This window comes from Pyrus communis, chromosome 4 (assembly GCF_963583255.1).
Source record: "Pyrus communis chromosome 4, drPyrComm1.1, whole genome shotgun sequence".
NCBI lineage: Eukaryota > Viridiplantae > Streptophyta > Magnoliopsida > Rosales > Rosaceae > Pyrus > Pyrus communis.
In genome coordinates this window covers 426,085-451,695 of record NC_084806.1, presented here as the reverse complement: position 1 = coordinate 451,695, position 25,611 = coordinate 426,085, and the positions used below count along the sequence as shown (strand labels likewise).

General features: G+C 38.3%; 5 protein-coding genes across 11 annotated transcripts; 4 read left to right on the top strand and 1 right to left on the bottom strand.

Moving 5' to 3' along the window:
* Positions 1–168: 168 nt before the first annotated feature.
* LOC137730788 (ADP-ribosylation factor GTPase-activating protein AGD4-like) lies at positions 169–7,319 on the bottom strand. Its single transcript, XM_068469748.1, has 19 exons — positions 7,093–7,319; positions 6,478–6,554; positions 6,236–6,336; positions 5,771–5,841; positions 5,514–5,576; positions 5,318–5,362; positions 4,896–4,961; positions 4,740–4,787; positions 4,542–4,637; positions 4,379–4,420; positions 3,874–4,089; positions 3,473–3,604; positions 3,091–3,309; positions 2,794–2,880; positions 2,424–2,693; positions 1,684–1,805; positions 1,482–1,572; positions 571–1,034; positions 169–483 (listed from the first exon to the last, which is right to left on the bottom strand). The coding sequence occupies exons 1-19, from the start codon at positions 7,138–7,140 to the stop codon at positions 369–371; spliced, it is 2,373 nt and encodes a 790-aa protein (XP_068325849.1). The 5' UTR covers positions 7,141–7,319; the 3' UTR covers positions 169–368.
* Positions 7,320–9,197: 1,878 nt separating this feature from the next.
* On the top strand, positions 9,198–12,369 carry LOC137732003 (DNA repair protein XRCC2 homolog). Of its 2 annotated transcripts, XM_068471280.1 has the most exons (10): positions 9,198–9,429; positions 9,547–9,694; positions 9,797–9,894; positions 10,021–10,091; positions 10,233–10,295; positions 10,394–10,531; positions 10,634–10,727; positions 10,932–10,968; positions 11,085–11,185; positions 11,279–12,369. In XM_068471280.1, the coding sequence occupies exons 1-10, from the start codon at positions 9,253–9,255 to the stop codon at positions 11,300–11,302; spliced, it is 951 nt and encodes a 316-aa protein (XP_068327381.1). In that variant the 5' UTR covers positions 9,198–9,252; the 3' UTR covers positions 11,303–12,369. The 2 variants fall into 2 exon arrangements, with proteins under 2 accessions (XP_068327381.1, XP_068327379.1); XM_068471278.1 differs by having other exon boundaries at positions 9,547–9,894.
* Positions 12,370–12,557: 188 nt separating this feature from the next.
* LOC137732002 (uracil-DNA glycosylase, mitochondrial) lies at positions 12,558–15,762 on the top strand. Its single transcript, XM_068471277.1, has 6 exons — positions 12,558–13,047; positions 13,129–13,499; positions 14,076–14,106; positions 14,320–14,455; positions 14,965–15,048; positions 15,377–15,762. The coding sequence occupies exons 1-6, from the start codon at positions 12,630–12,632 to the stop codon at positions 15,441–15,443; spliced, it is 1,107 nt and encodes a 368-aa protein (XP_068327378.1). The 5' UTR covers positions 12,558–12,629; the 3' UTR covers positions 15,444–15,762.
* A 426-nt stretch (positions 15,763–16,188) lies between these two features.
* On the top strand, positions 16,189–18,149 carry LOC137731579 (uncharacterized). 6 transcript variants are annotated; one of them, XM_068470725.1, is made up of 7 exons: positions 16,192–16,340; positions 16,496–16,567; positions 16,742–17,017; positions 17,139–17,276; positions 17,471–17,527; positions 17,675–17,809; positions 17,887–18,149. In XM_068470725.1, the coding sequence occupies exons 3-7, from the start codon at positions 16,745–16,747 to the stop codon at positions 17,887–17,889; spliced, it is 606 nt and encodes a 201-aa protein (XP_068326826.1). In that variant the 5' UTR covers positions 16,192–16,340; positions 16,496–16,567; positions 16,742–16,744; the 3' UTR covers positions 17,890–18,149. The 6 variants fall into 6 exon arrangements, with proteins under 6 accessions (XP_068326823.1, XP_068326826.1, XP_068326820.1 ...); XM_068470719.1 differs by having other exon boundaries at positions 16,193–16,340; positions 17,901–18,149; XM_068470721.1 differs by having other exon boundaries at positions 16,193–16,340; positions 16,496–16,619; positions 17,901–18,149.
* A 643-nt stretch (positions 18,150–18,792) lies between these two features.
* LOC137731610 (uncharacterized) lies at positions 18,793–23,049 on the top strand. Its single transcript, XM_068470767.1, has 12 exons — positions 18,793–19,555; positions 19,854–19,970; positions 20,076–20,268; positions 20,441–20,607; positions 20,718–20,892; positions 21,093–21,154; positions 21,378–21,459; positions 21,580–21,637; positions 21,852–21,976; positions 22,168–22,245; positions 22,341–22,411; positions 22,689–23,049. Exons 1-12 carry the CDS (start codon positions 19,062–19,064, stop codon positions 22,756–22,758), a joined length of 1,692 nt encoding a protein of 563 aa, XP_068326868.1. The 5' UTR covers positions 18,793–19,061; the 3' UTR covers positions 22,759–23,049.
* Positions 23,050–25,611: the final 2,562 nt, after the last annotated feature.

The following is a 25,611-nucleotide window of genomic DNA, read 5'->3' as shown; positions in this document are numbered from 1 at the left end:
GAAAACGTTGGTGTGAGAATTAACGACTTTTAATTTGGGATTTCCATTTCTCATTTTCATAAATGCCTCGCTTCCTGTACATCGTGCGGCCCAAAGTATAAATGAATCAATGAAAAGTAAATGAAGATGTGTGGTTTATTTAATGTAAATATTAAATGGATCTCAATAAAATTCATAACTAAAAGATGCATAAATAAACCAATCTGACCAAGAGGTAAGAACATTTTAATTTAAAGACAAATTACATTACATTATGAAAAGAACTGTGATGAAGAAAATACTTGTGACACCTACAAAGATTAACAGACAAAAACTCGACGGAACTCCTCTTCTGACATAGGAATTTGGCTCCGGACGAATTTTCCATTTCACTCGTGTTCAGAAAGTAGTATGAACAACTCCTCGTCTGTAATTGCTCCCATCTCCATCGCTCTTTCTAATGCACTTTGCCCTCCCCCATCTTGAATTGACGGGCGTGCACCCCTGCATCACAAGTTTTCGTTTAAACACTAGAAAAAGGATGAATTTGTTTCTGTCAAGCACAGTTTTCAACCCAAATAGATACATTACCTCCTAAGTAGCCACTTTGCCAATGAGTTGTTCCCGCTGGTGATGCAGTGGTGCAAAGGAGTCCTTCCATGGAAATCACGCAAATTCATGTTGGCACCAAACTGCAGCAGCAATTCAACCATCATCGGATTGCCGGAGTGACAAGCCAGATGCAATAATGAACAACCTTGAAGACAGTTCCCAGGCTCATTGGACTCCTTGATTCTATCACACGCTGCTGGATCATACAGTTTCATCTCCATTGTGTTAAAATCCGACTCCGACTGTATTGCTTCAGCATGGTGATATAAATCATGAGTAACCACATTCTCAAAGGCGGTGTCGACAATATTCACATCTGACATCACGATAATGCGGTAGACTTCTTGTAAATTACCAGCCTTGACTGCTTCCCATATATCTGATGCAAGAACAGGCATGCCCGATGCAGCTACATCTCTAATAACCATCACTTTCTCTACATACTGCTTGTGGGAAAACAATTATTCTTCACATTAACAATAACAGCCTTTTTCTTAGTTTTATGGAAAAATAAAAGTCAAGATAATTACAGTACGTCATAGACAGTCGACGGTAATAGCATAATAGGAGAAACATTCAGAACACAACGGAAATTGGAAGTTGATAGGAAGATGTGTTCATACGGTAAATACAATGGCAAACAAATGGCAAAGAGACTTGAAACAAGTAACTTCTATGTCAGTGTCCAATGTCTATTAAGCTGGCATAGAGATACAGTTATCCCTGTTTTCTATCATATTTAACTTCTGCATAAAGTTGGATCTTTAAGATTCACCATTCTTTTCTTTTTGGTTGTTTTAAGTGCAATAATTTCACGAAAACTTAATGCAACTTTCAAACTATACGCATTTCCTTATATTAGAATTGAGCAATGGAAGTTAATGGATTACCTTTGCTTGAATGTATATTTCCTTATGCTGAGCTGCATCCTTGGGGCCTGGTTTTAAAACTGGAGCCCTCATGTCCTTCGAACCATCCAGTCTGCAAAAGAGTTTCAAATCCAACTAGAATCACAGCAGTACACACAACTTTAAATACCCCAAAGCACATTACTTAGATGATTACATGGTAAATAAAAATTGGAGTTCTTACTTTTCATTCTCAAGTAGAAGCGTTCCCTCCCATACAGAATTACAATATGCATTACCCAAGTTGCGAAATAAGTCCACAAGTATAGGTTCCCAAACCTTGACATCTAATGTTAGAGATCTCACCTGCAGTTATTAGTACAAAGTACTCTTTCATTGTCAACCGAGAAGTCATGATAATCATATCTCATTCCTAAGCCACTTTCTTTTCTACAGTGTTTTAATGCATAATACTTGCTAAAGATAATTTCAAAATAACAGGATTTGTTCAACACTTTAAATGTTTTGGCATGCAGGACTTTCCACAATAACAAACACGGTCCACATCTTTCATCGCATAGAAGGGTAGACCAAAACAAAGATAATACAAAATAGGGAAATTGGGCTTACTAGCCGTTATACAAATACACCAACCAAAATTAGCTCTGCTCTCAAAATGCACTATCTTTTGGCATAAAATAATCCAATCTCCACTAGCTCTATTTGACGAAAATATCACAAATAATGTGTCAAAAATCTACCAATATTGTGTCAAGAATTTATTAATATTGTGCCGATAACGAGGGTATTTTCGTTAAAGAGAGCTAATAGAAATTGCATTGTGAACGTAGGGCTATTTTTTATTGGTGGGTTTGTAAAAGTGCTACTAAGCCCAATTACCCTATAATATAAACTGGAAGCTAGCTAACATCCATCCCAGAGAAAAAATACAATCAGTTCTCGACTTTTCATTTCTTTGCTCACCTTTGAAATGTGTACACCAAGATTCCGGTGAACACCAGAACATTCGATGCACATCAGTACGCCAAGATTAAGAGATGCCCAGTCAGGCTCAGGAGCACCACACTCCGCACAAAGATCATTTCCAGGAATTCTCCTGAGAATACTAGAAACAGAATCTACTCTGTTGAATTTTCTGGTATTTCCTAAACTTTCAGTGCTTTTCACTCTACGAATATCATAAGTACCAAGAGAAGATTTACTACTCTCGTGATTCACAGTTCCAGGATGTGGCTGCAGAAAATATAACGAAAGTTTGTTAGTATTAGCTTTCATTCATACAAATCTTAATATTTAGTTATACAGAAAAGTCACAGGCTTTCAAGGTAGGGACCTGGTCAAGAAGCTGAAAATTCAAAAGAGATGCAATAACTCCTGCTATTTTGTTTGTCCAATCCATCCTATCAGCTTCATTTTCAGCCTGACCAAACAGAAGGTAAATAGTAGCCCATCACAATGTCGTCCCAAATACTTCAATTATATAGCTAATGATTCAGCGAAATAACATATGCACGAATGTAATTTGTACAATGGTTATCTCAAGAGTTCAGATGAGTTAAGCCATGCATGCAATTAAAGTACTACAGTACAGCAGCACAAAGCAATAACCAACAACCAATCAACTAATTACCTGCAATGTGTAAGTTTTCAATGGGGATATTATTCTAAAGCAAAGTCGAAGATCTGTATCCTCTGCGTCCATCTTTATTGTTGAGGTACGCAGATCAACAGTACGGCAGCCCAGAATGTTTTCATTAAGTGACGCGACCCTATGTCTTGAACGAAATCTGCTAAACACACCACTGTGATGTTCCGGTGAGCGCGTGAAATGATGTGACTGGGAGCCGCCCTACGATGGTAACAGATACAAGAGAAGAAAATTCATGGTCTACGCAATAAAACTAACATCTCTGCAATATAACATGTGTGGTATGGTAAACTTATTTAAAGTAATTCAAAGATAGAGAATGCACTAGTTACAGAGAAGATTTAGCAGAGAAAATGTAACACACCATGGGTTTGGTACCCTTAATTCTGTAATAAAATAAAGCCCCATGACTGTTCAGAACGAAAAACCTCCTCTTCCAATCTCCCCTCAAACTTGAAGATCGTTTCACCAGATATCCTTGCTTGATAGTCTGGACCTAAAATATGAAACAAAAAAAATAATAATTATGTGATTAACCTTCTTTGCAGTACAGTAATATTACCAATAAAGTGGCAGAGTCTTGTTAAAAGTTGAGTTCTAAGAATACAAATAATAGGAGACACTTATAAGCCAAAAATGGAAGACACATTTTAACATTTTCTACAAATAGAAAGGAAGCTCACATAATGAAAATGTGCAATCAGGCAAAAAAATAAACTCACTAGTTTAACAATGAAAAAAGGCTTCTTCAACCAATGCTATTACCTTCCCATTTGCACTGGACTGCATGATTGCTTCTATGTTTTTGTGAGAAGCTAAACCAAGGGCACGATTTCCATCAGCCACTGCAGGAGGCTCAATATTACTGGAAGCTCGTATACTGTCCAGCTCAGCTTGTGTCCTATATTCCTGAATCCTTTTGTGAAGTTTATCTTGTTCAACAGTGGCCTGTTCTTTAGATTGTTGTGCGTATGTTAACACCTGATTTCAGGAAAACAAGTTCATTATTAATTGAAAAGATATTTCCCTGAAGCAACAAAAGTTGAATAGTCCAGAGTAAATGACACTGATAAATTAAAATACTTGTAAAAATGGACAAACATAAAAAGGTTCTGCCCATGGCATGCATGTCAATGACACAAAATCATCAATTGAGATCAGGATAAACTTTACGAATCACCTCTCTTGCATGAATCACCTCTCTTATTTGTAAGAACACGCATCCTTAATATATCCATAACTATCAATAAAAAGTGAATTACATTCATACCTGGTGAATATATGGTTCCATTTGGCTGAATAACTCGTATCCCTAAATCACAAAAGGAAAATATAAAAAATGACAAAAAAATAAAAAATAAAAAATCTTCACAATTGTCAAAATGGCATACATTCAGATGTAAAGAAAACATCTAATGATTGCATAAACAGACCAGCTTAAAGTATCTCAGATGCGCATCCATGATTGCACTAATAGATTCCAAAAACTCATACTTCTTTTTTGCTTCAATATTCATTAGTGAGTTTACCTGCAGTCCTTAAGATCACAGAAAAAGGTCATTACAAGCAGAAACCTTTAAGGAAAATATATGTGACAGATGCAAAGAGATCTGCAAACAGAGAAGACATACTAGGTTGAAGCGGCTTTTCTCAAATGTTGATTTTGAATTTTGTAGATCCTGTCATGAACAAAAGATGGTGAGCTCCTCAACTTTTCAAACAAGAGGGTATCTACAGTCTAGGCAAGCTACTTTAGTTAGTAAATACTTTAATTAACAGGCACACACCTCCTCTAGTTCTGCAACAATGTCTTCCCGTGTATTCTTCTTTAAGGACACAAACTTTTCCCGTGCCTGAATTGAATAAAACAAAACTTTATGCAACTTCATTAGATGTCAACCCAAGGATACCTAAAAGCTACCAACGAGAAAACTAATCAAAAGACATTGTTATAATATATTGGCAACCAAGGAGATCTAAGATGTATAATATATTGGCTCATCCTTCATACAAAAAAACAACATATTAATAAGTTCCACCTGATTCTGAATCTATAAGACACAGCCCAATGGCAAACTAGGTAGGTCCAAGAAACTAGAAGCTTCACATTTTGGGGACAGTAGCTACTATGAAAAGCAAGTATAAATATATAAATTGAATTAACATTATTGCCACACAGGTACAAAATGTTCAAGGTGATCAGCGATACCTGATCATAACCATGTATAGCTTTGTCGAATTGACGTCGGGACTCCTGCAAAATGAATAGAAAAGCACGTAAGGCAAAAGAAATCAAAATTTTTTTACTTCATCTCAGGAGCCCGAACTTCATCCACTGCCACAGTGCCAGCACCAATTTCCATTGGTATCGTTATAGTAGCAGTACATAGAAACAAAGAAATTACCTTTGCATCTTGCAGATCAACTGTCATAAAGTGCATCAACCGATCAACTAAAACGTGCTCTACCTGTAATCCATAATTTTACCCACTAAGAATGTAAAAAATAGAGAGAAAAGATAAAGAAGTTTACATAATGTTGCTTAAATATATTTTCTCCTTTTCGATTCACCATTCGTACATAATACATAAAACCTTGACTCACTTTCACTATTTAACATATTTAGAAAGATTATTAGGGTGATTTGCTATCTAAGACTCACTTGGGAGCGAAGAAGCTCTTTATAAGTGGCAAGCTCTTGAAATGCAGTAACGAATTTGGATAATACTGGACCTGGAAGAAAATATCACATATATAGCAAGTTACAATAACAAATCAAAACAGAACCAAAAATGAATGCTTTCCTTTCAACAGAAAAAGTCAGCAGAAAGAAAAAGTAGGATGATAAACATAACACGGTTGAACTGAATTTCTTTTTTATTTTAATTTATTACATGAGGTTTCTTTCACATTCGATGTTATACCAAAATTACCCCATAATTACAGCTTAATATGCAAAATTTCACTGTTCTCTTTTACAAAATTTGTTGATAACTACCATTAGAATCATTTCCTATTAGAAAAACCCTCCAATGAAATTTTGAAAATCATTACTTATCATTTTTCAGAAGCTCCTTTATGATTTCTAGACATTTTCTAGAAAAAAACAATTATCAATCCTAACAACCTCCAATGGATACACTAATAGGATCGTCCAGTCCACCACCAAATGCTTCCAAAGATTCTGAAAAAATGGTGTCTCCATTGCATGCTTCTTCCAGAGCCCCCCTGTGAGCAAAACAAAGCCAAAAATAAAAACATGCCTCAGCCAATGAGTTTAAGCTTTATTATAAAAGAGCGAACTTTGATTCTTCAATTCATAAGTAGAACCAATAAAACAGTTTCCTGGGAATATCGTTATACACTTACATAAACTTCTTAGACCCTTTGCATAATTTTTGGCAGCGATCTTTCAACTCATCAGTTGTTTGTTCCATAGAATATATCTGTCAAAGAATCCAAATTTCACCATTCCGATACCATTTAAGAACACGAGAGACGCCAACAACATACAACATTAGCCATAGCATCTATAAAACCTGTTAAATTTGACTATAGCTAGTCTTCGAATTAAAAAATAAATGAAAAATATAAACTACACCAAAAGATGTCTAATTTTTCTCCTGAAATTTGACTTTCCTCGCCTATCTCCTTCTTAACAAGTTCCATGCAATTAATCAACATGCTGTGAATATAACTGTGCATATATATATATATATATATATATATATATATATATATATATGTGTGTGTGTGTGTATAACTAATTCAAGTACAAAATTCTTTTGCAATCCAGTAAAACTAATTGTCAGCTGAAAATATTTCTTTGAAATAGTACAATCATTACACCAAAAAGCCGAGAGAATTTTGCAATTTACAGTGAGCTAGTGCAATTTCTCGTTCCAAATTCATGAGATTTCAAAGATTGAAGCTTTTACGAGAATCCGAAATCCGAATATATACATATATACACACATATATTACCTGCTTCTGAAACATTGGGGAATCCTCGAGCTTGATGAAGGCCGCCATTTTTTTCCCTCTCAAAATTTGGAGATCCAATCGCAATCTCTGCTTGTCTCTTTCTTTCTTTATTCTGTATTTCGCTCGATTCTCCAGCTACTTCTCAGAGTTTTCCAGATCGAATTCGCGCGGAGGGGTTATTTGGTCAAATTTCCCACCACCGATTCGCGGACTCCCGAAAATTTCATATTAGAAGACTTCTTGCGCGCGTATGGATAATCTCACCTTGTTTGGGCCCTTCGATGGTGATGGACGAATATTTTTCACCGTTGGATTTCGTATAAGTCAAGTAATTTTTATTTTTATTTTTTAAATTTCCAAGTAAACCGTGTCATACTTTAATGGAAGTTCTGATGAAAATATTCACATGACTATAAAACTGTCACATAATTTACATTTCGTGAAAAAAACTTAATATATAAAAATTTATAAATAAAAGAATAATAAAGCAAGAATTATAATAATTGTATGGATAATGCAGAAAATAAATATTTTAAACTAAGTTTACAAACTAAAAGACATAGTTATTAAAAATTAAATTATTATTTAAATATTGATTAATGTGTTTATTTTTTATTTATGATACCTTATTAGCCCTAGACCCGTGGGGTACACCCAAAGCTCATGGGGAGATCTTTGATGGTGGAGGATGATGGGGTTTGATGGATTTGATTTTGAGTATACCCTTGAGTTTATTCTACCATGCGGATTTGTTGATTTGGATAAAGGAACCTAAGGGCTTGTTCACTACTAAGAGTGCGTACTTTGTGGCTCAATCAGGTCCGGGAATGAGTGGTGATGAGCCTATAGGATCAATGATTAATGGTGATACAAGATTCCTATGGAAAGCTTTGTGGCGAGCTAAGGTCCCGGGGAAAGTGAAAATTTGTGTATGGCGTGGGTATATGAATGTTTTGCCTTCCAAAGTTAATCTGAAGAGTAGATGGGCAATTATGAACGATACTTGTGGCTTTTGTGATAAAGAGGCAGAGACTGTTAAACATGCTCTTCTAATGTGTCCTAGAGCGGCAGTGGTGTGGTTTGGAAGTCCATTAGGCATCCATTATTTTCATCTAATTGAGGAGGCCTTTGGTCGTTGGTTGGAGTATATGGCGCAAAATGTGTCCAAGGAAAGCTTTGACTTGCCCCTTGTTCTTGTTTGGAGTATTTGGAAGGTTCTTAATGAGTTCATTTGGAATGGTGTTGAGCCTTCTCCTTTGGATACCCAAATCAAGGCATATACATGGTTGGCTGAGTTTAAAAAATGGAATGAGGGGGCACCGCATAACTCTTTGGCAAGAACAACTAAATGGCAACCGCCGGCACATGGTTGGATAAAATGTAATTTTGATGCATCATGGGATGTGCAGGGGTCGATTGGAGGGTGTGGGTTGGTTGTGAAAAGCTCATAGGGTAGGTTTTTCGCAGCACAAGTGAGCAGAGTGGTGGCCTTGAGATCAGCACTTCATGCAAAGGCAACAGTTGCTAGGGCATCAATTTTATTCTTGTGCATATGGGTCACATAGCAGGTTCAGGTAAAAGGGGATGCATTGTTGGTGATTTATGCCATTCAAAATGCAGGTGCAGTATTTAGTGGTCATTATGGTTATATGTTCGACAATATGAGGAGGCTTATGCAAGACTTCAAACAATGGAAAATCACATTTGGTCGAAGAGAGACGAATAAGGTGGCTCATCGCCTTGTGAGGTTTAGTCTTACTGTTAATCACCTGGTTTCTTGGTTTGAAGAATCTTCTGATGTAATTTTTCATTTATTATTAAAGGATAGTACTAGTAGTTAATTTGGTGCGGCCTGCTTTTTTTCCCTTCGATCGAGTTGAAAGGCCCGACAAGGTTTTTATCGAGACTCATTGTAAGCACTATATCCTTAATTTGTACGTATTTCAATCTTCAATGAATATCGTACTTTTCCTAAACAAAAATAAAAATGATACGTTATTAATTTTTGTAAATTTGATTTTTAAATTACTGTCTCCGTAACATTATTATTTTTTTTATATTTAAGCTTTTTGGAGTCTGTCAAAATCAAAGGCGAGTACGCGCACCCACCACACCACTCGTCCCGCCCAAAACCTTGGCGTCGCTTGGGAACGATTGCAAATGACGCCCAAAAGGTGGATCGATGGGGACGAGAGCGCCGCCGAGATGCTCGGTCGGGTTGCGGCGGAGCGACCCTTCTTGCTCATTCCCCCTCTCCACCGCGTTCCTCTCCGCGTTGGCAATGTTGTGGAGCTCGTCGGGCCCTCTTCTTCCGCCAAAACCCTCATCCTCATTCAAGTCAGTGTTCGGTTTTTTTCCATTATTTAATTTATTTTTAGTTCATCGTTTACTATTTCGTTCACAAGATTGATATCTTTTTTTTATGTAAAAGTTGATTCTGTTATGTTTGATTAGGCTGCTGTGAACTGCATTCTCCCAAAGGAGTGGAATGGGGTGCACTATGGGGGCTTGGAGCGTTTGGTAATGTTCCTTGACTTGGATTGCCGCTTCGACGTTCTCCGCCTTTCGGAGATGCTAAAGCTCCGAATTATGGAGCCCAATGGTGAGTTTTGGCGTTGGTGTTCCTCATTTACTAAGAAGAAGAATGAAGAATTTTCATTTGATATTGCTGCTAAAACTTTTTGTTCTGCAAAATTTGCTTTAGGGTCAATGAATTACGACGAGGGTTTGTTTAATTTGTGCATGAGACGCTTCTTGTATGTCCGTTGCTACGATAGTCTTCAGTTTCTTGCCACTCTCAAGGTAAGAAGAAGCTCTTTTACTTTCATATAAGCTTGTATTCAGAACAAGAAACGAAGGGAAAAAAATTATCTTTTGTAGATGGTTGAAGAATGTATAACAGTGGGTTTATTTATCCTTGTATTTTAGACAATGCATTATCGGCTTCGAAAGGAGAAAGAAGAGCATCATGTTAGCATTTATTTACTCATGATTGACAGGTTTGTATTGGAATCCGGGATGTCGTATCACGTTTCCTCCTTTGCTCAAATCATGATGTTGCTGTATATACACATTTTGACTGAGAGAATATTCAGTTTAATTTGACAATTGATCTCTTATTGGCCTCCTTATTTTGACAGTATTGGATCTTTCCATTGGATAGATCGTGGCTCAACATTCTTTCCGCTTGGGGGCGAGAAGAGGTAACTAATATAGTTTGTTACCTTTGTTCATAGCATATTTGTTATCTCTATACTCTTGAATGACTCTGATTATAAATAATTAACGGTCTGTTGCATAGGAAACGCCTCTCTCTTCAGAGTGTGTCTGACGCTGTCGTTCAGGAGATCAGAAAGCTTCAGCTGGTGCATCCCATGCTTGTGATAACTACAAAAGAAATAATTTTGGGGAATGCATATGGTGCTTATGAGGCCAAACAGTGAGTTCATTCGAAAACTCAAAAACTTTAACTTCAGCTGTGTTGTATATGCATGCTTTGCGATATACTATGCTGGCCTCAGTTGTTAATACAGAATTTCAGAAATACATCTTTTCCAGAGGTCTCAGATTTAAGAAATTCAACGAGTAATACTCAACAGCTTCCATATCGCGAGTACATGCCATCCGTCTGGCAGGTAATATTCATCAATAGTTGTAATATTGTGAGGTAGGGTGCAGGGAATTTTAAAATTATGACTCAGAAAATCAAGAATCTTAATTTTTAGAGGGATGGATGGATAGAGGGATAGCTAGAGATATGTTTATCGAGCTCAGTTGACATGAGTTCTTGTGATTGCTTGTTGTACCTCTAATACTTTGTTTTTGCTCGCATGTTACAGTCCTTTGTTACACACAAGTTACTTGTACGAGCTTCAGGTTAATAATTTTTCTTTTCATGGAAAATATTTTTGCTAATATTTGTAATTCTTTTTCTTGTCAATTAATTAATATCATTGACTACAGATATGAATTTTGTTATTTCCTCCTTCCAGATGATCATCTGCCGATAAGACATCATGAAGAATCTTCCCTCTATTTGTCTGAATGGTTGTTGCCTTCACTTAGTTTCCGAGACAAGTTTATCGTGAAAGATGTGAGAAATCTCCGTGTTTCTCATGATTGACAACTCTTAAAAAAATCTTTAGTTTTTGTTTTACATAATTGAGGCCGTAATCTGCTTCTGCAGGCTGGTATCGTTATTGTCTCCTGATGAGAATCTGGGAGGCAAATGGAGTGCTGTCTCCTTATTTCGTGAACTCTTATGGTGCCAAGTATCAGGTGGTGGTTCTGCTCCTCCCTCGCATTTTTGCATTAATGTTTGCATAATATATGGGAGAGCTTGCAAAGTTAAAGCAAAGAACACATCCAATGTCATGGCTACGATGCATGGTTCAACAACCCAACATACGCGGGAGAGCTTGCGTAATTAATGTTATTGTCTCACACTTGGAAGATTTTGCTTTCTATCGTTATAGATTGCTTGGTCATTGCAGGAAACTATCAAAAAAAAGAAACAAGGGAGTTTGGGGTTCATGCACATCATGAAGATTATGGAAGTGCAGACTTGTGGTTGGGTTCCGGTTTTGGGGATTTGCCCCTCTAGTGGTACTGGTATCATCGTATTGGATTGACCTCCAGGTTGCAGCACATCGGATTGGAAGATAGCGTTCTGCTTGTTGCTTCGTTCGTGTAACACGAGGGCGGTGACCTCATGTATAAAAATTGAAGGGAACAAAGAGCAATCTTTTCTTTTGACAAATAACTAGATGAGGATATCATAGACCTAGCAGTGTACATGATTTGGAGACCATTTTGCAATTCATGTGTCAACATATCGACTCTCACGATTATGCTGTTTGTAAGGTGAAACAAAAGGAGGAATGACTATTTACGTGCAAAGGGCCAAACAAAAGGAGGAATGATAAGAAGCCAAGCAGTATCCGTTTACGGATATTCAGTCTCCATATGATAGTTTTATCTACATATATTTTTACTTTTCACACGTCCATATTTCACCTGCAAGCTTTTCCTTTATTCCCTAAGCTCGAAAACTTGGTGGAGCTCTCAAGAAAGGCCTTTTGACGTGGAGCTGATGCAGGGGCCAAGATCTGTTAGCTGCAATTGAGAGAATGACTTGTATGGAATTGAGTTCAGTTTGGCCACACTAGCAAATTTCTCGAGATAGTCAATGCTATAGGTTTGTGTGAAACCTTTTGCCACAAGACAAGCCCTCTTGATGGAGCCATAAGCTTTGTGTTTCATGGACCGACCTGCAGTCAAACGTACATTTGCCCCTTCGTAACGTGATCAGTTACCAATTGTCGTTATTCTTTAGATCTTCTATTTTTTTTATCATAGCTTTTTTCAATTTTCAACTGTTGAATTTGATAAATGAAGATGATCAATAGTAAAAAATTAATAAGAGCGTGTGTGAAGGATAAATGGATGTTTGAATAGCTATTTTTTAGTATCTATTGCTTTCCTCGTTTAGGACGAGATATGGGAATGGGAAAGGTTGAGATTTGACGAGAAAAAGAATGAGCTCGATCATTTTCCCCGGCGTCTGTAATTTTCCCGCCAATTCAAAAAGCACAATACGAGCGTTGGCGCCAATACACAAAGCATATCACTCTCGTCGTCTGAGCGCTAGCGGCATTCCGTCTGAAAAGGAGAGAAAAATGGGTTCAACACCGAAGACCGCTACCAAGAAAAACAAAACCCTATTCGATCTCTTCCCACCTGCCACCGCCCCCTCCTCCAAACGCTTCAAATCCGATTCCACCGCCAGTGCCACCCACTCTCTCTCGTCCCCCACCAACAATGACTCCTCCTCCGCCGCCTCCACAGACCTCACCGCCCAGCAGAAGTCACGCATCGAATTCCAAAAGCTGCTCGCCAAAGCCAGACGCAACCTCTCCATCTGCTCCGACAGAGTCTCCCATTCCAAGTCCAAAGGTATTCAATTAGTTAAATCAAATTTCGCTAAATTAATTACTTTCTGCAGATTAATTTTGGGTCAGGGTTATTACTAATTAGGCGAAGGAGTGAAACTGGAGGAGCTGTTGGTGGAGGGGACGTGGCTGGAAGCGTTGCCGTCGGAGCTTGAGAAACCCTACGCCAAGACCCTCTCCAAGTTCGTTGAGAGTGAGCTCTGCGGCAGCGTTCCCATATATCCGCCCACTCACTTGATCTTCAACGCTCTCAACTCCACCTCTTTCGACAGGGTCAAGGCTGTCATCCTGGGTCAGGACCCGTATCACGGTCCGGGTCAAGCCATGGGTCTCTCTTTCTCTGTTCCTGAGGGTGTCAATGTCCCCTCAAGTCTGGTTAATATATTCAAGGAACTGAACAAAGATCTTGGCTGTTCAATTCCATCTCATGGCAATCTTGAAAAATGGGCTGTTCAGGTTGTTGAGAGTTGTCCCACATTGGTGAGGGACAATGTTTGCTATGTGCTTATATGGTCTTGGGCTACTCCCCATATAGCCAATTGGTTTTATGGTGGAACCTCAATTTCATCATGGTATCAGAGCGGGTTGTCCTCGTGTGAAGCCAAACGGCCACACGCGCTCCACGTCACCCAGTTGTTGTCCACGTGTAGGCTTGAAAATCCGCCACACGTGCGGGGGCGTGTTGAGAGTTGTCCCACATTGGTGAGGGACAATGTTTGCTATGTGCTTATATGGTCTTGGGCTACTCCCCATATAGCCAATTGGTTTTATGGTGGAACCTCAATTTCATCACAGGTACACTTCTATTCATTTCTAAAAATCACTTTTGCTAGAATTGCTTCATATAAAAGCACTTGCAACTGCTTCTTAGATGTGCTTCTTCATGAAGTTTTTTCAGGTTGTAGAAGCATATACAAAACATAGGAACACTTTTTGTGCAAAACAAGTCTGGCTTCTGCTTGATTTAGCTTCTTTTATGTGATTTGTGAATATTGACCGACATTCATTTTTCAAGTTGATTCTGTTTTGTAGGGTGTTCTCTTGCTCAATGCTGTTCTCACTGGTGAGTTTCACATGTTCAACATTTTTCTCACGCTTCTTCAGCATACTTCTTATGATGCCCGTCTTCCATTTTACAACTAAAGCAGTAATTTTGTTAGTTCTATTCTATAATGTTCTAAAGTATATTGGTTCAGAAAATGCCAATGGCTTTTGATACTTGTCGCTACCATTTTCACCCATCTTGTGACCTTTCCGGTTTCCATTTCATATTCAGTTAGGAATCATCAGGCTAACTCTCATGCAAAGAAAGGATGGGAGCAATTTACTGATGCTGTTATCAAAACAATTTCACAAAAGAGGGACGGAGTTGTTTTTCTTTTGTGGGGAAACTCTGCTCAGCAGAAAATCAGGTCCGTTAATTTGTAACGTTGAGTTATATTTCATCCTCGGCCATGTTTAAGTTATTCCAATTTTCAGTGTGCTATTTGGATTTAACAGAGGGCCTAACATTGCGTCATACATCATATTCTTTCAATCATAAAACAACTTTCGGGAAATTTTCATCACTTGTTCAACAGTAAAATTGTGTGGGATATCAGTCAGTTAATTACATTGAGTCATTACAGCTATGAACTTGATTTCATAATATGTGAAATCCTGCAAATATCTGACACTGACTAAATTTGTGGCTGTTCCGTTTAGCAAGTTGTAAAGATATTCTGATTTACATCTAGTTGTAAAAAATTTAGCAGTCGTAAATCTCAATACTTGTACTCACTTGTAGCCCCAACAAAACAATAAAAGACACAACCTTGGGTGATCAGGATCTTCAACTTGGAATATATTGTTGGCTAAATGGGTTGAGAAGAATTTAGGGGTTTATACTTTAAAATTGATTGGAGAATATATTCTAATGCAGGTTGATTGATGAGTCAAAGCATCACATTCTCAAAGCGGCACATCCTTCTGGTTTGTCAGCAAACAGGGGCTTCTTTGGCTGCAGGTCAGTTTAACTCCATAATATTTGGTTCCCACTCTGCCATTTCTATCCAAATAAAGTAAGGATGGCGACATGCTTATAATTAGTGTGTTAAAAAGTTCGGGATCGGCTGTTATAACTGGTACTGCATTATCCTGGGTTTTCTTTGCTCTACTTATGCAAAATTTTCACCTGGTGTGCAACTTGCAAGTGCAATACCGGGTATAACTCCATGGGTTTGTTTTTTCTTTTTATACTCATGGAGGTTACATGTCTGGAAATATAATTGTATGTTATGACGTCAAGTAAAATTACATGGTAACAGATAATTTGCTCATCATGATGTGAACAGGCATTTTTCTCGCACGAACCAGCTTCTGGAGGAGATGGGCATTCCTCCCATAGACTGGCAACTTTGATTTACAAAAGCATCTCAGCAGCGAGCAGCACTTAATTGTAACTTATTTTGTATCTATGAAGTTCATGCATGACGACCTTTGGGACTTCTTCAGACGTTGATATATTAGTCGAATTGTACAGAATAGAGAAGCCTTTTGGTAGTTCTAAGTTTCTCACTCACTATCTGAGTAGTGTTGCCCCCTACGCTATTCATTTTGTCCGAGATAGTCTATTATTTTGTGTTTTTTGAATGTCTGCTCTTTCGTGGTAACAGAGAATTCCTTTCCCTTCAATTAGGTTGTACTTGTACGAAACAAATGGCAGTTCCTTCATTTCTCCTACGTAATTACGTTCCTAAATTTCATTTTCTAATCCCAATATTTTATCGTTTAAAACTAGTCGTTAGCATTGCAATAAAAAATGGTGGTGCCAAGGTGATAATGTCCCGAATCAATCATTCGACGTGATGTGACTTTATATTATTGGTCCAAAATTTCACAGTAATGTAGCGTGCATAGTATAGGTTAAGTCCTTGCAGTCACGGTTGGCAAATTCTACACGCCCTATCCACACTTATGGTGACTCCAGAAACACATCCCATATGCCCAACAAAACTTGACAGACTTGGATTTTCTGTCATCCACGTGACTAGTTGTGATTGGCCACAAGCTCACCAATGGTCAACACAAGCCACCACTCGCGAAGCAAAGGTTTCTTTGTCAGCCACGAGACCACTGCTGCTCTTAAGTAGCAATAGCCAACGGTCCTGATTAATTTGGCTAATTTAAGTACAATTCTGAGTTGTGAGCAGCCGATGAGTAGAGTATCAGTTGCAGAATCACCACTAAATTATTGCCATATCCAAAACGAAGCATTCGACTCAGATATCGTATCCGTTTGATTTGCTTCACTACCAGGTTGGATTTTTATATTACATGCTTGGTTTCTGCGGTTTGATTGTTGACGGTATTGTTTTTGTTCATATATTTTTTTCAAATTTAATTTCTGGCCATGTTTGAATGAATGGTTAAGCTAGAATCAGTATATTGAATCATGAATCTATTGTTGCTAGACGTGGGTTAAGCCAGTTGGTTAGGAAGCGTGCACGTCCCTCCACCCGAAGTTTGAATCCCGCTCCCCGCAGGTTAAACTATTGAGTCCTGAATCAGCAAGCATGGTTCTGAATTCTTGTTCTTGTAATTATCTTTTTCTTCAAAGAAAGCGTTTCGGATGTGTATATATGTTACTAAGGGTAACTCTTGTTCTAGGGATGCTAGAGAAATTTTGTAGTTGATACTGATGAGACTGCATTTTTCAGGACATGACGAGCATAATTTCAAGCCACCGTTGTAGTTGGTCGTTTGGAGTTCAGGAGACTGTTAACGTAGGAAAAGGATTCAACAAGGTTTTGTTTCCGGGATGTAATGGTTCATACTTCCCTTCAAGAGGATTGGGTTTTTCCACCGGTAATTGCCACATTCGTCATCAAAGCAATCGGAGACATAGGCCCATCTTTTCGAGTACAACAGATGATGGCAACGACATAAATCCAGATGACTCGGAAGATCCCAGTGATGCAAAAGAAACTGGAGGGGTAAGCTTTCTGCTGCCGTATTTGTGAACACACTGCTAACAAATTGCGTTGTGGTCTAATGTGTTCGTCTCAATCTACTCAACTTAATCTTGAGCCTAATGTGTGTGTATTATTACTTCAGGTGGATAAAAATGAAATGCTGAGAGAGAATCTTGAAAGACTGGTTGGTAGAGATGATTCCGCGTTTAGCGGGATAGACCTCGCAACTCTTATTAGGAACAAGTATGGCAGGTCCTATGACGTTCAACTCATCAAGAAGGTATGTTATACAGTAGGAATTCCTCGTTCGATTCAACTTTGGTTAAGTTAATATGGTGATTGCGATAGCTTGCACACATGAGTTGGAATTCCTTTGAGACTTTGATCAAGGATGATTTCCGTTCTGTATCCTGATGATATCGTAATTGGGGTTGATTAGAAAACTGTTTTAACTTGTGCATTTGCCCAACGTAGGAGTTCCTTGGAAGAAATCTCCTTGCTTTGAATGTCATGTGGAAGTATATGGAGCAGGTATCCAAATTCTTACTCAACAAATTTGAAAAACTTCTTGTTGGAACAAGCAACATATCATCACGAATCACGTATCTCGCTAGTATAACACGTCTGCAATGGGAACTGATACGAATTGAGCTAATCCGAATCCAAAATTTCCTTCAGAGATCGTTTCCACTGACGGAAGAAGAGTATCTGTTGAGGCTCGACGATGTTGCAAACACGTTGAAATGCTGGGGAGCTGTGTCTCATATCCGAAACAGCCTAGCAACGGTGAAAGAGAGGCCTCGGATAGGAAAGGTACTATAACATCATCCGATCCGCTCCTATCCGATCATCTGCAAGTAAAACCAATGTTTATGAGTAATTTGTTGTAGTGATTTTTGTGCAGGCAGTTAGCATTTTCATAGACATGGATGAGTCTGGAGGGCGTGCAAATGAATGGATTTACAAGTAAATTTGGGCAAGAGTTTGGAGTTGAAAGCAAATTGAACGCTTGTTTGCATATTTATGCAGCATATGAAAGCTCAGAGCTGCTAGATTAATTAGCTTTATAGCACAAATACGTCAGTCAGAGAGACTTGTTTGATGACCGACACAAATGTTCAGTATAAATATATTTTTTTTAACAAACGATATTGGAGATGAAAGAGTGGGCTAAGCCTCACAATAGGCTTGTCATAATAATGTGGTTCAAATTCGTCTTTGGTGAAAATCGAACTTAAAACCTTTCACTTACAAGTAAAGAGATATATAGTAACCGTAGTACTAAGTAGTAATATAAATATTAGATATGCGTTATTTGTTTATTTGGCTGGCTAGCAAGGAAAATCAAATTCTCTATATGACTAATAATCACCGAGGGTAGTACTTTTTATAGGATTAACCATGAATTTTATATTTGCATTTCACGCAAATCGTTATGCATTACTCGTTAGTGAATCAGACAATGTTGGTTAAGGAGAATTGAAATACGTCTGGGTCTTTTTGGTCTTTGAAAGAATGGACTATCGTGAGTTGGGGCGACTTTTCGGTCTTTGAAAGAATGGACTATCGTGAGTTGGGGCGAATTTAACACCTGTATTTTCATGCAAGTCGTCTTAGGTTTTTAACGCTGATGAATCACATGAAGACTAAAATAGCAGTGTAAATTTTTCAGCCCTTAAAATAATGATTATCTATCTCGACACCGGTTGTCCCTATTTCAAAAAATAAATAAACCATGGTAAGTTGCTTAACTTTTAACACGAACAATGCCTTTAAAGCATCAATGACAAGAGAAAGAGCTTCCTCCTTCCTGGCAGATTCTTCTCACAGTCCTTGCAGTGGTATTCTCCAGCAAAAACCCTAAAACTCCCTTTTTCTTCCATGATGTTCTTTTGTTGATTAAAAATAAAAATTAAATAAAAATCAGTCACACTTCAGATTTTTTTTAACTTTTCTAGAAAGTGAAAAATGATTTTCAGAAATTAACCAAAAAGTTTAGAAAATAAGGAAATTTGAAGCCACTTCATTGAGAGCAAGCAAACATCAAGCTGCTTCAGAATGATTGATGGTTGTGATCATGATGCAGCAGCAGACTTCTGCAGCACCCCCGTCGCACTCAATCACTACTCCCCCTTCCTCCACCACCACCCCCACTGCCATTAGATCACCCACGGCAACCCCTACACACTGCCAGCAGCACCCCTCGCCTCTCCACCGCCATGCTCTTCCTGTCCCACCGCCACCTCTCGACCACGTGCTGCCGATTGCGGCCGCCCACCCGTCCGGCGAGCCTGCGCCGACAATTCAGTGCCAGCTCGCGAGGGTCCGGCTCTCAGATATTGCCCCGTACCACGGGGCACCCGGTGGGTCGTATGTGAGGGCGGTGGAGGCGCTCTCGGGGTCTTTAACGAGGCACAATGCGGCTGTCATCGAATTGGGGAGCGAAGACGCGGCGCTCCTGCGGTGCGGCTTGGAAGCCTCGAGGTTGTATTTTAGGAGTAGAGCTCAGCTCGGTGTTGGGAAAGGAAGCCGTGGAGTTCACATGTACAGAGCTGGCAGGTATTTTGCGTAATTTTGAATTCGTTGTTAGAAATTAGAATTAGGGCGTGTTGCAGTGTTGGTGATTACTGCAGGTTCCAATGTGTGTTTTTTCGGCCAAAGCATTCGCCTTTTTCGAGTTTCACATTGTGATTGCTAATTACGTTGCATTCAGCTATGAGCTTAAATTGTGATTCTTTGTTTGTTTGCTAATTTTTCTGTCCGTTTCTTGTTGAATTGAGCTTTACAATAACTGTCTTGGCATCGTTGTCCTCGGAGAATTGAGATTTGGGAGTCTAAAGAGCTTCACTTGTTGCAGGGCTTTGGAAGATTGGGACTCATCCCCACCGTGCATGGCGGATATTTTTAGGTGCATGGGCAAGGCGGCCCATGTGGCTTTGTGTGCAGTAGCTAGGCATCTTCGTTTGCGAAGCGAGTAAGGATGGTGATGTTGGCTCTTTAATCTTTTGTTATACTTTTCTTTTAGATTTCGTGCTAACCATTTGTTTATATCTGCTCATGTAACACCTGTGCTTTGCAGTGTTTTCAACCATTTGCTTGACGATACTCCATTGCCTGCTAATGAGGTGTCGTCGTCAGTTCTGGTTGCAACATACTCAAATGCTTCCCTGCAAAATGGAAAAGGTGCTATTGGGGGAGGGAAGCCAGGAATGAATGCTGAAGTTGAGAAGGGATTATTAACATTGGTTTCCTCAGATGGTCCTGGTATACAGGTGCCCTTCTTTTACTTGGTTATCTGGTATTAGAAGATTGGTTAGTTATTTGCATATATGAGCTTTGCATCTTATTGTCATTTGTATCAATTGTCTTCTAAACCCTTCTGAAAGAAGATCATTCGCTTTGTGATTGCTCAAAATTACTTGTGAAAACTATTTTTTTGTTCAGGTATGTGACCCCAACGGTCGTTGGTACCTAGCAGATGGTGGGTCATCTCCTGGGGATCTTTTACTACTTACAGGTAAGGCACTCAGCCATGCTACTGCTGGCCTCCGCCCAACTGCACCGTATAAAGCTGCCCCCGATTACTCTTCAGGCATTAGTAGTGGTGGGAGGTACAAATTATCTGGTTGCCTTCTCATGCTGTGCTTTATTTATCCACCATTTCAATCATATTAATCAGAAATTCATATGGAATTAACCTAATTGCATTTCATGTTTATAGGACATCGCTTGCATTTAGGCTCATGCCACAAGGTAACGCTATATTAGATTGTTCTCCAGTTGCAGCAGCTGGTCATGTTATTCCCCACAGCTATGTCCCAATATCTGTAAGCCAGTTTATGGATGATCTTTCTGCTGAGGAAGATGTATTGGGCAGTCGTTCTGACAACGCTTATGTAAGTTTTATCTTCAAGTAGTTGATGCACAGCAAGCCCATAGAGATCCAAAGAGAATATAATGACATATAAAAAGCAAATAATGATGGAGTCTTTCAAGAAAACTGTTGACAGGATTAATCAAAAAGGCAATCGTTAATCTTTAAACCCATGCATGGCCCAGGCTGATAGCTTTTGTATTATGGAATTTGAATTTTCAGGTAGCTCGAAACAATTTAAACAAGGAACCATCTTTAAGAAGCGTTCTCTCAGATCCCTTATCGTAAGTTGTTATTTGTCTCTGAACTTAATTCCTTACCTTCATAGCAAATACCCTGCCTTTTAAATTGAGTCTCACTGTTTTCATATTTCTGAAGGAAGTCCCTTCTTTGGAAATTCGTACACTTGTTCATTAAGTTTACATGTTTTTGTTATAATGTTCAGTTCGATTATGTGATAAAGTTTTGTCTTTTTCACCTTTTTCTGCATGATCTGTAAATGTTTAGTGGGTCATTCCTCGAAGATGCGATGTTAGTCTCTTGTGGGCATTCATTTGGTGGTCTCACGTTGAGAAGAGTCATTGAAACAGTAAGTAGGCTATCCTCTTAGAAGGAATATTAGAAATGCTGCTATAATTGCTCTGTAGTCGCTCACGGATTTGGACTGGAAGGGACTGGAATCATAACGTTATTTTTTTTTTCATCACAGACAAGATGCACCCTCTGTGGTGCAGATATTGAGACGGGGTCTTTGGTTCCTAATCATGGTACATTCCATTTTTCTTTTTAGTGCTTCCTAAATAAGTTCTTATGCCATTTTATTTCATGCTCTTTCTGAAAAATTAAAAGCATACAAATTCATACATTAAATTTTTCAGTTGTGGATCATCTAGCTACACCTACATTCCCATTTACTTTTATGAGCAATACATTCCTTATGGTTTTGATTTGTATGTTGACATAAAACCATTTCCTCAACAGCGCTTAGAGCTGCAGCTGCAGCAGTCAAGCATGAGGATGATCGAAGGCTATTTCATAATGCGACTGTCCGAAAGCGTCGGAAAGAATTAGTTGACCAAATGGATTCATCAAGAAGACCAAACAAGGTGTGTAATAAAAATACTCGATATTCTGTTACCTAGTCCATTTACGCTATTGAAGTCATGCAAGCCATCATCAAAACATCACTAACTTAATATATTGTTAACGGGGACTTCATGGGAAAGGTTTAACAGATTATGTGTACCAACACCCATGTTTCAAGCATTTGTTTTGAATAATATTTTGTGATATGCAGGAAAATGGAGATGTTGGTGCAGATGGGATTCGTGGGGTGCAGTACCCATTTTCTGTGAATGAAAAAGTGGTAATTAAGGTGGGTTTGTTGCATTCCTTATCAAAATTGCCTGTTGGCCATCATGGTCCTTCTGGTTCAAGTAGGACTTGTAAAGTGACTACTCAATTATGCAGGGGAACAGGAGGACTCCAGAAAAATTTGTTGGCAAGGAAGCGGTCATCACATCCCAGTGTCTCAATGGCTGGTGAGTTGGCATTACTAACCTGTGCGCTTTTGTCACGTAATGTGCTTACTTTTTCACGTTGCTTTATTACCCACAAGTCTACAATTTATAACTATCCATATCTGGTGTGAGCACGCTTGTTTGATTTGGGGTGTGTGTGTGTGCGCGCGCGTTAATTTTAAGTCAAGGAGAGCTGCTCCTTGAACGTGTCTGTAGGATCGCTGCCTTTTCTAGTGATTATTGGAACAATAAAGATGGGTGTGATCATATGAGCAAGCTTGTCCTCGAATTCTTGCAGGTACTTGCTCAAGATTGTTGGAACTGGAGAGAATGTTCGGTTGCAATACCGTTCACTGAGGAAGATGTAGAACACACCTGCAATTGAGAGCGTTGTTGCTCGCAACCCATCCGGAGCAGCATCTCATGAATTCGTTAGATTCGTTGTAACAGTAAACCTCTGAAAGTGCATAACTAGAAGTTGCTCGCCTGTCCACGTCTTGCAGAAGAAAATTTAGTACGGCTTTGTTGTAACTTGTAACTGGCTGTGTTGGAATATTGTTTATGTAACCAAAAGAGAAGTAGTGTGTATTAGAATCCGAGAGTTTCTGTTGAGCGCTTGTAACTGAAAATTTACGGATTATTATAACTTTTTCTTCTTCCAAAATGCAGTATCATCAGTATCGTTTTATCCTTTCAGGTTTGTTAGCTTTTGACGTGCTTAGTTTATTTAGAAAATTGATAAAAAGTCCCTCGTAAAACTTTTTTTTATTCAAAAGCTTTAAACAATTTTTTTTATCGGACACATGTTTTTTTATATTAAGGACAATTTTTAATTCAAAATCTTCAGAAAGTGCGACTCCCTTTTGTTTTTTTGTCCTTATAATATACAAAATGTTCTTAATATGAATAGTAAATTGTTTAAGTATTATTTCGATAAAAAAATAAGTTTTGTGAGACTTTTTACTGCCTCTCCCTAACACAATTAAACGGAAAGGGATCATCTCTGGATTTTTTTTTCACTTAATTCTCCTCATCAAACAATTTAGGTCTTTGAAATTTGATCAAACGGCTAAAAACACATGCCCATTTTAAAAGTTATAATAACTTTAGCCGTTTAATTAAATTTCAAGAGTCCGAATTGTTTGATGAGAATGATTATATGAAAGATGTGGAGAGGATCCCTTTCCCAATAAAACCCATCACCCTAGGTCCCTCACACATGGGTTATCCCTTATCCAGCGGTGGGTTTGGTAGCAAATAAAGAGAACTAATGACACGCACATTTACAATATGCGGAATTTGCAGTTGCACAGTTGGCGTGGGAGACTTGCTTTTCCACTTCTCTCATGATCTTTCTCATCCCTCTCACAAGTCACAGAGTTGAGCCTTAAAGAAAGTTGGGCAAACCTCTTCTCCCTCCCAAATTTCATGAGAGATTTGAACCCTAAACTTCATTATGAAATATTTTTTTTTTACCAACAGGACAGAGGATTTGAACTTAATATATCTTTCAATATTTGGAAGATACTACTATATCAATAACTAGTTGATTCACTATGAATAATTGGCAATACGCTCGTTGTATAATGTATAAGTTAATGATAGAAAAAGACTAATCTAAAGTTATAAACTATTCCAGATTTGATAGAAAGAAAGCTAAATGCAAACATGTCGTCATTTATTATGTTGTTACCTAATTCCATACACATACACCATCATAAACCCTAATTTGGTACACCCTCCTTTGTTTCATAAAACTAAAACAGAGACTTCAACAGAAGAAAAAAAACCCCAAGACATTCTTAATGAGAAATTGCTTGTGTATTTGACAATCAGATTAGGTGAATCGTGGACTATTTTCGAACTAAAAAGGCACTGGACTTTTGGAAGTCAGTTTTATTTACAATTAAAATGGCTTAAATTGTAATTGACATTTGTATTAAGAGGTCAGGACACTCAGATTATGGGACAACAACAATTACAATTTGCAAGGCAAACGACATGTCGCTCGCTCAATCCTTTTGCAATTTGTGGTTTTGCTTTCTAGCTTGCTTTAAGCTTTCATGGCTATTTCCCCACTCCGCTTACTCTAACGTTCTCCGTCATATGGTTCCTATTACGCAAAACACCATCAAACATCTCGTTCACTCCGTTACTCAACCTATCCAACTTCCAACCCATCCGACAACGACGACCCCGTTGCCCTCTCCAGTGTTTTAGGACAACGTTTAACCGCTGCTGTTGAGAGATTTTTTAAGTATGACCGGAACACAAGGCGGTACATCACGTGTCATTATACAAATAGTGAGATGTGTGTGTTAAAAAATTAATAACTTAAAAAATAAAATTTCTCACCACTTACACAAAAACACATGGCGTACAACTCATGATTTAGTCACAAATTTTTTTTTTGTTGTAATTTCTGATGATAAAAAGGTAAGTGGATTCTAATAAGCGGTTCTGACAAGAATACCCCTGCCTGCGTTCTTAATTACGATATTGCCCCGATACTTCTTGGTTGCTGGTGGAGAAATAGAAACGAAGCGCCTTTCAGTTGGACCAAAAGTTATGCAAGCGATAAAGGTTTATTTTGGGAAGAACGGGTAAAGTGGGGGAGCGACGAGGAGATATCAATACGTCTTTGCCGTTAATCATTTATTGTGCTTGTTTTTGTTAGATACTGTTTATATTCAATTTTTAATAGAAAAAATTCAAAATAGTTTCTGACTGCATAATAACTGATAAACGAATATGAAAGAATCCGTATATTTTGGAGGTGAACTCAATTGACACGTTATTTTGGTACACTTTCACTTGCTCATCCGTCATCTCTTCCATTTAACCCTTCAAATTTCCAACCTTTGGACTCCAAAATCCAAATACTAATACTCTGGATAGCTACTACTAACTAGTGATTTTTCGCTACATAGTGTTATGGTATTATTATTCAACCCAAATTGAACGTGCATTTAACATTTCACACGGTGGTTTTGTATTTATACGGTAGAAGTCGGACATAGTGTTCGATGATATACTAAATATTAATTAACTTTATTGGCATGGAAACTGCATAAAGCGATACATTTCTTTGACCAACTATCCTAAACACATCTACACCCCCTTCCAATAACCCTACATTTTTCATTTGTCCATCCCAAAATGACATACATTGTGACTTGCAAAATTGTTTAGGCATAAATATTGCAGTCAAATCTTAAAGT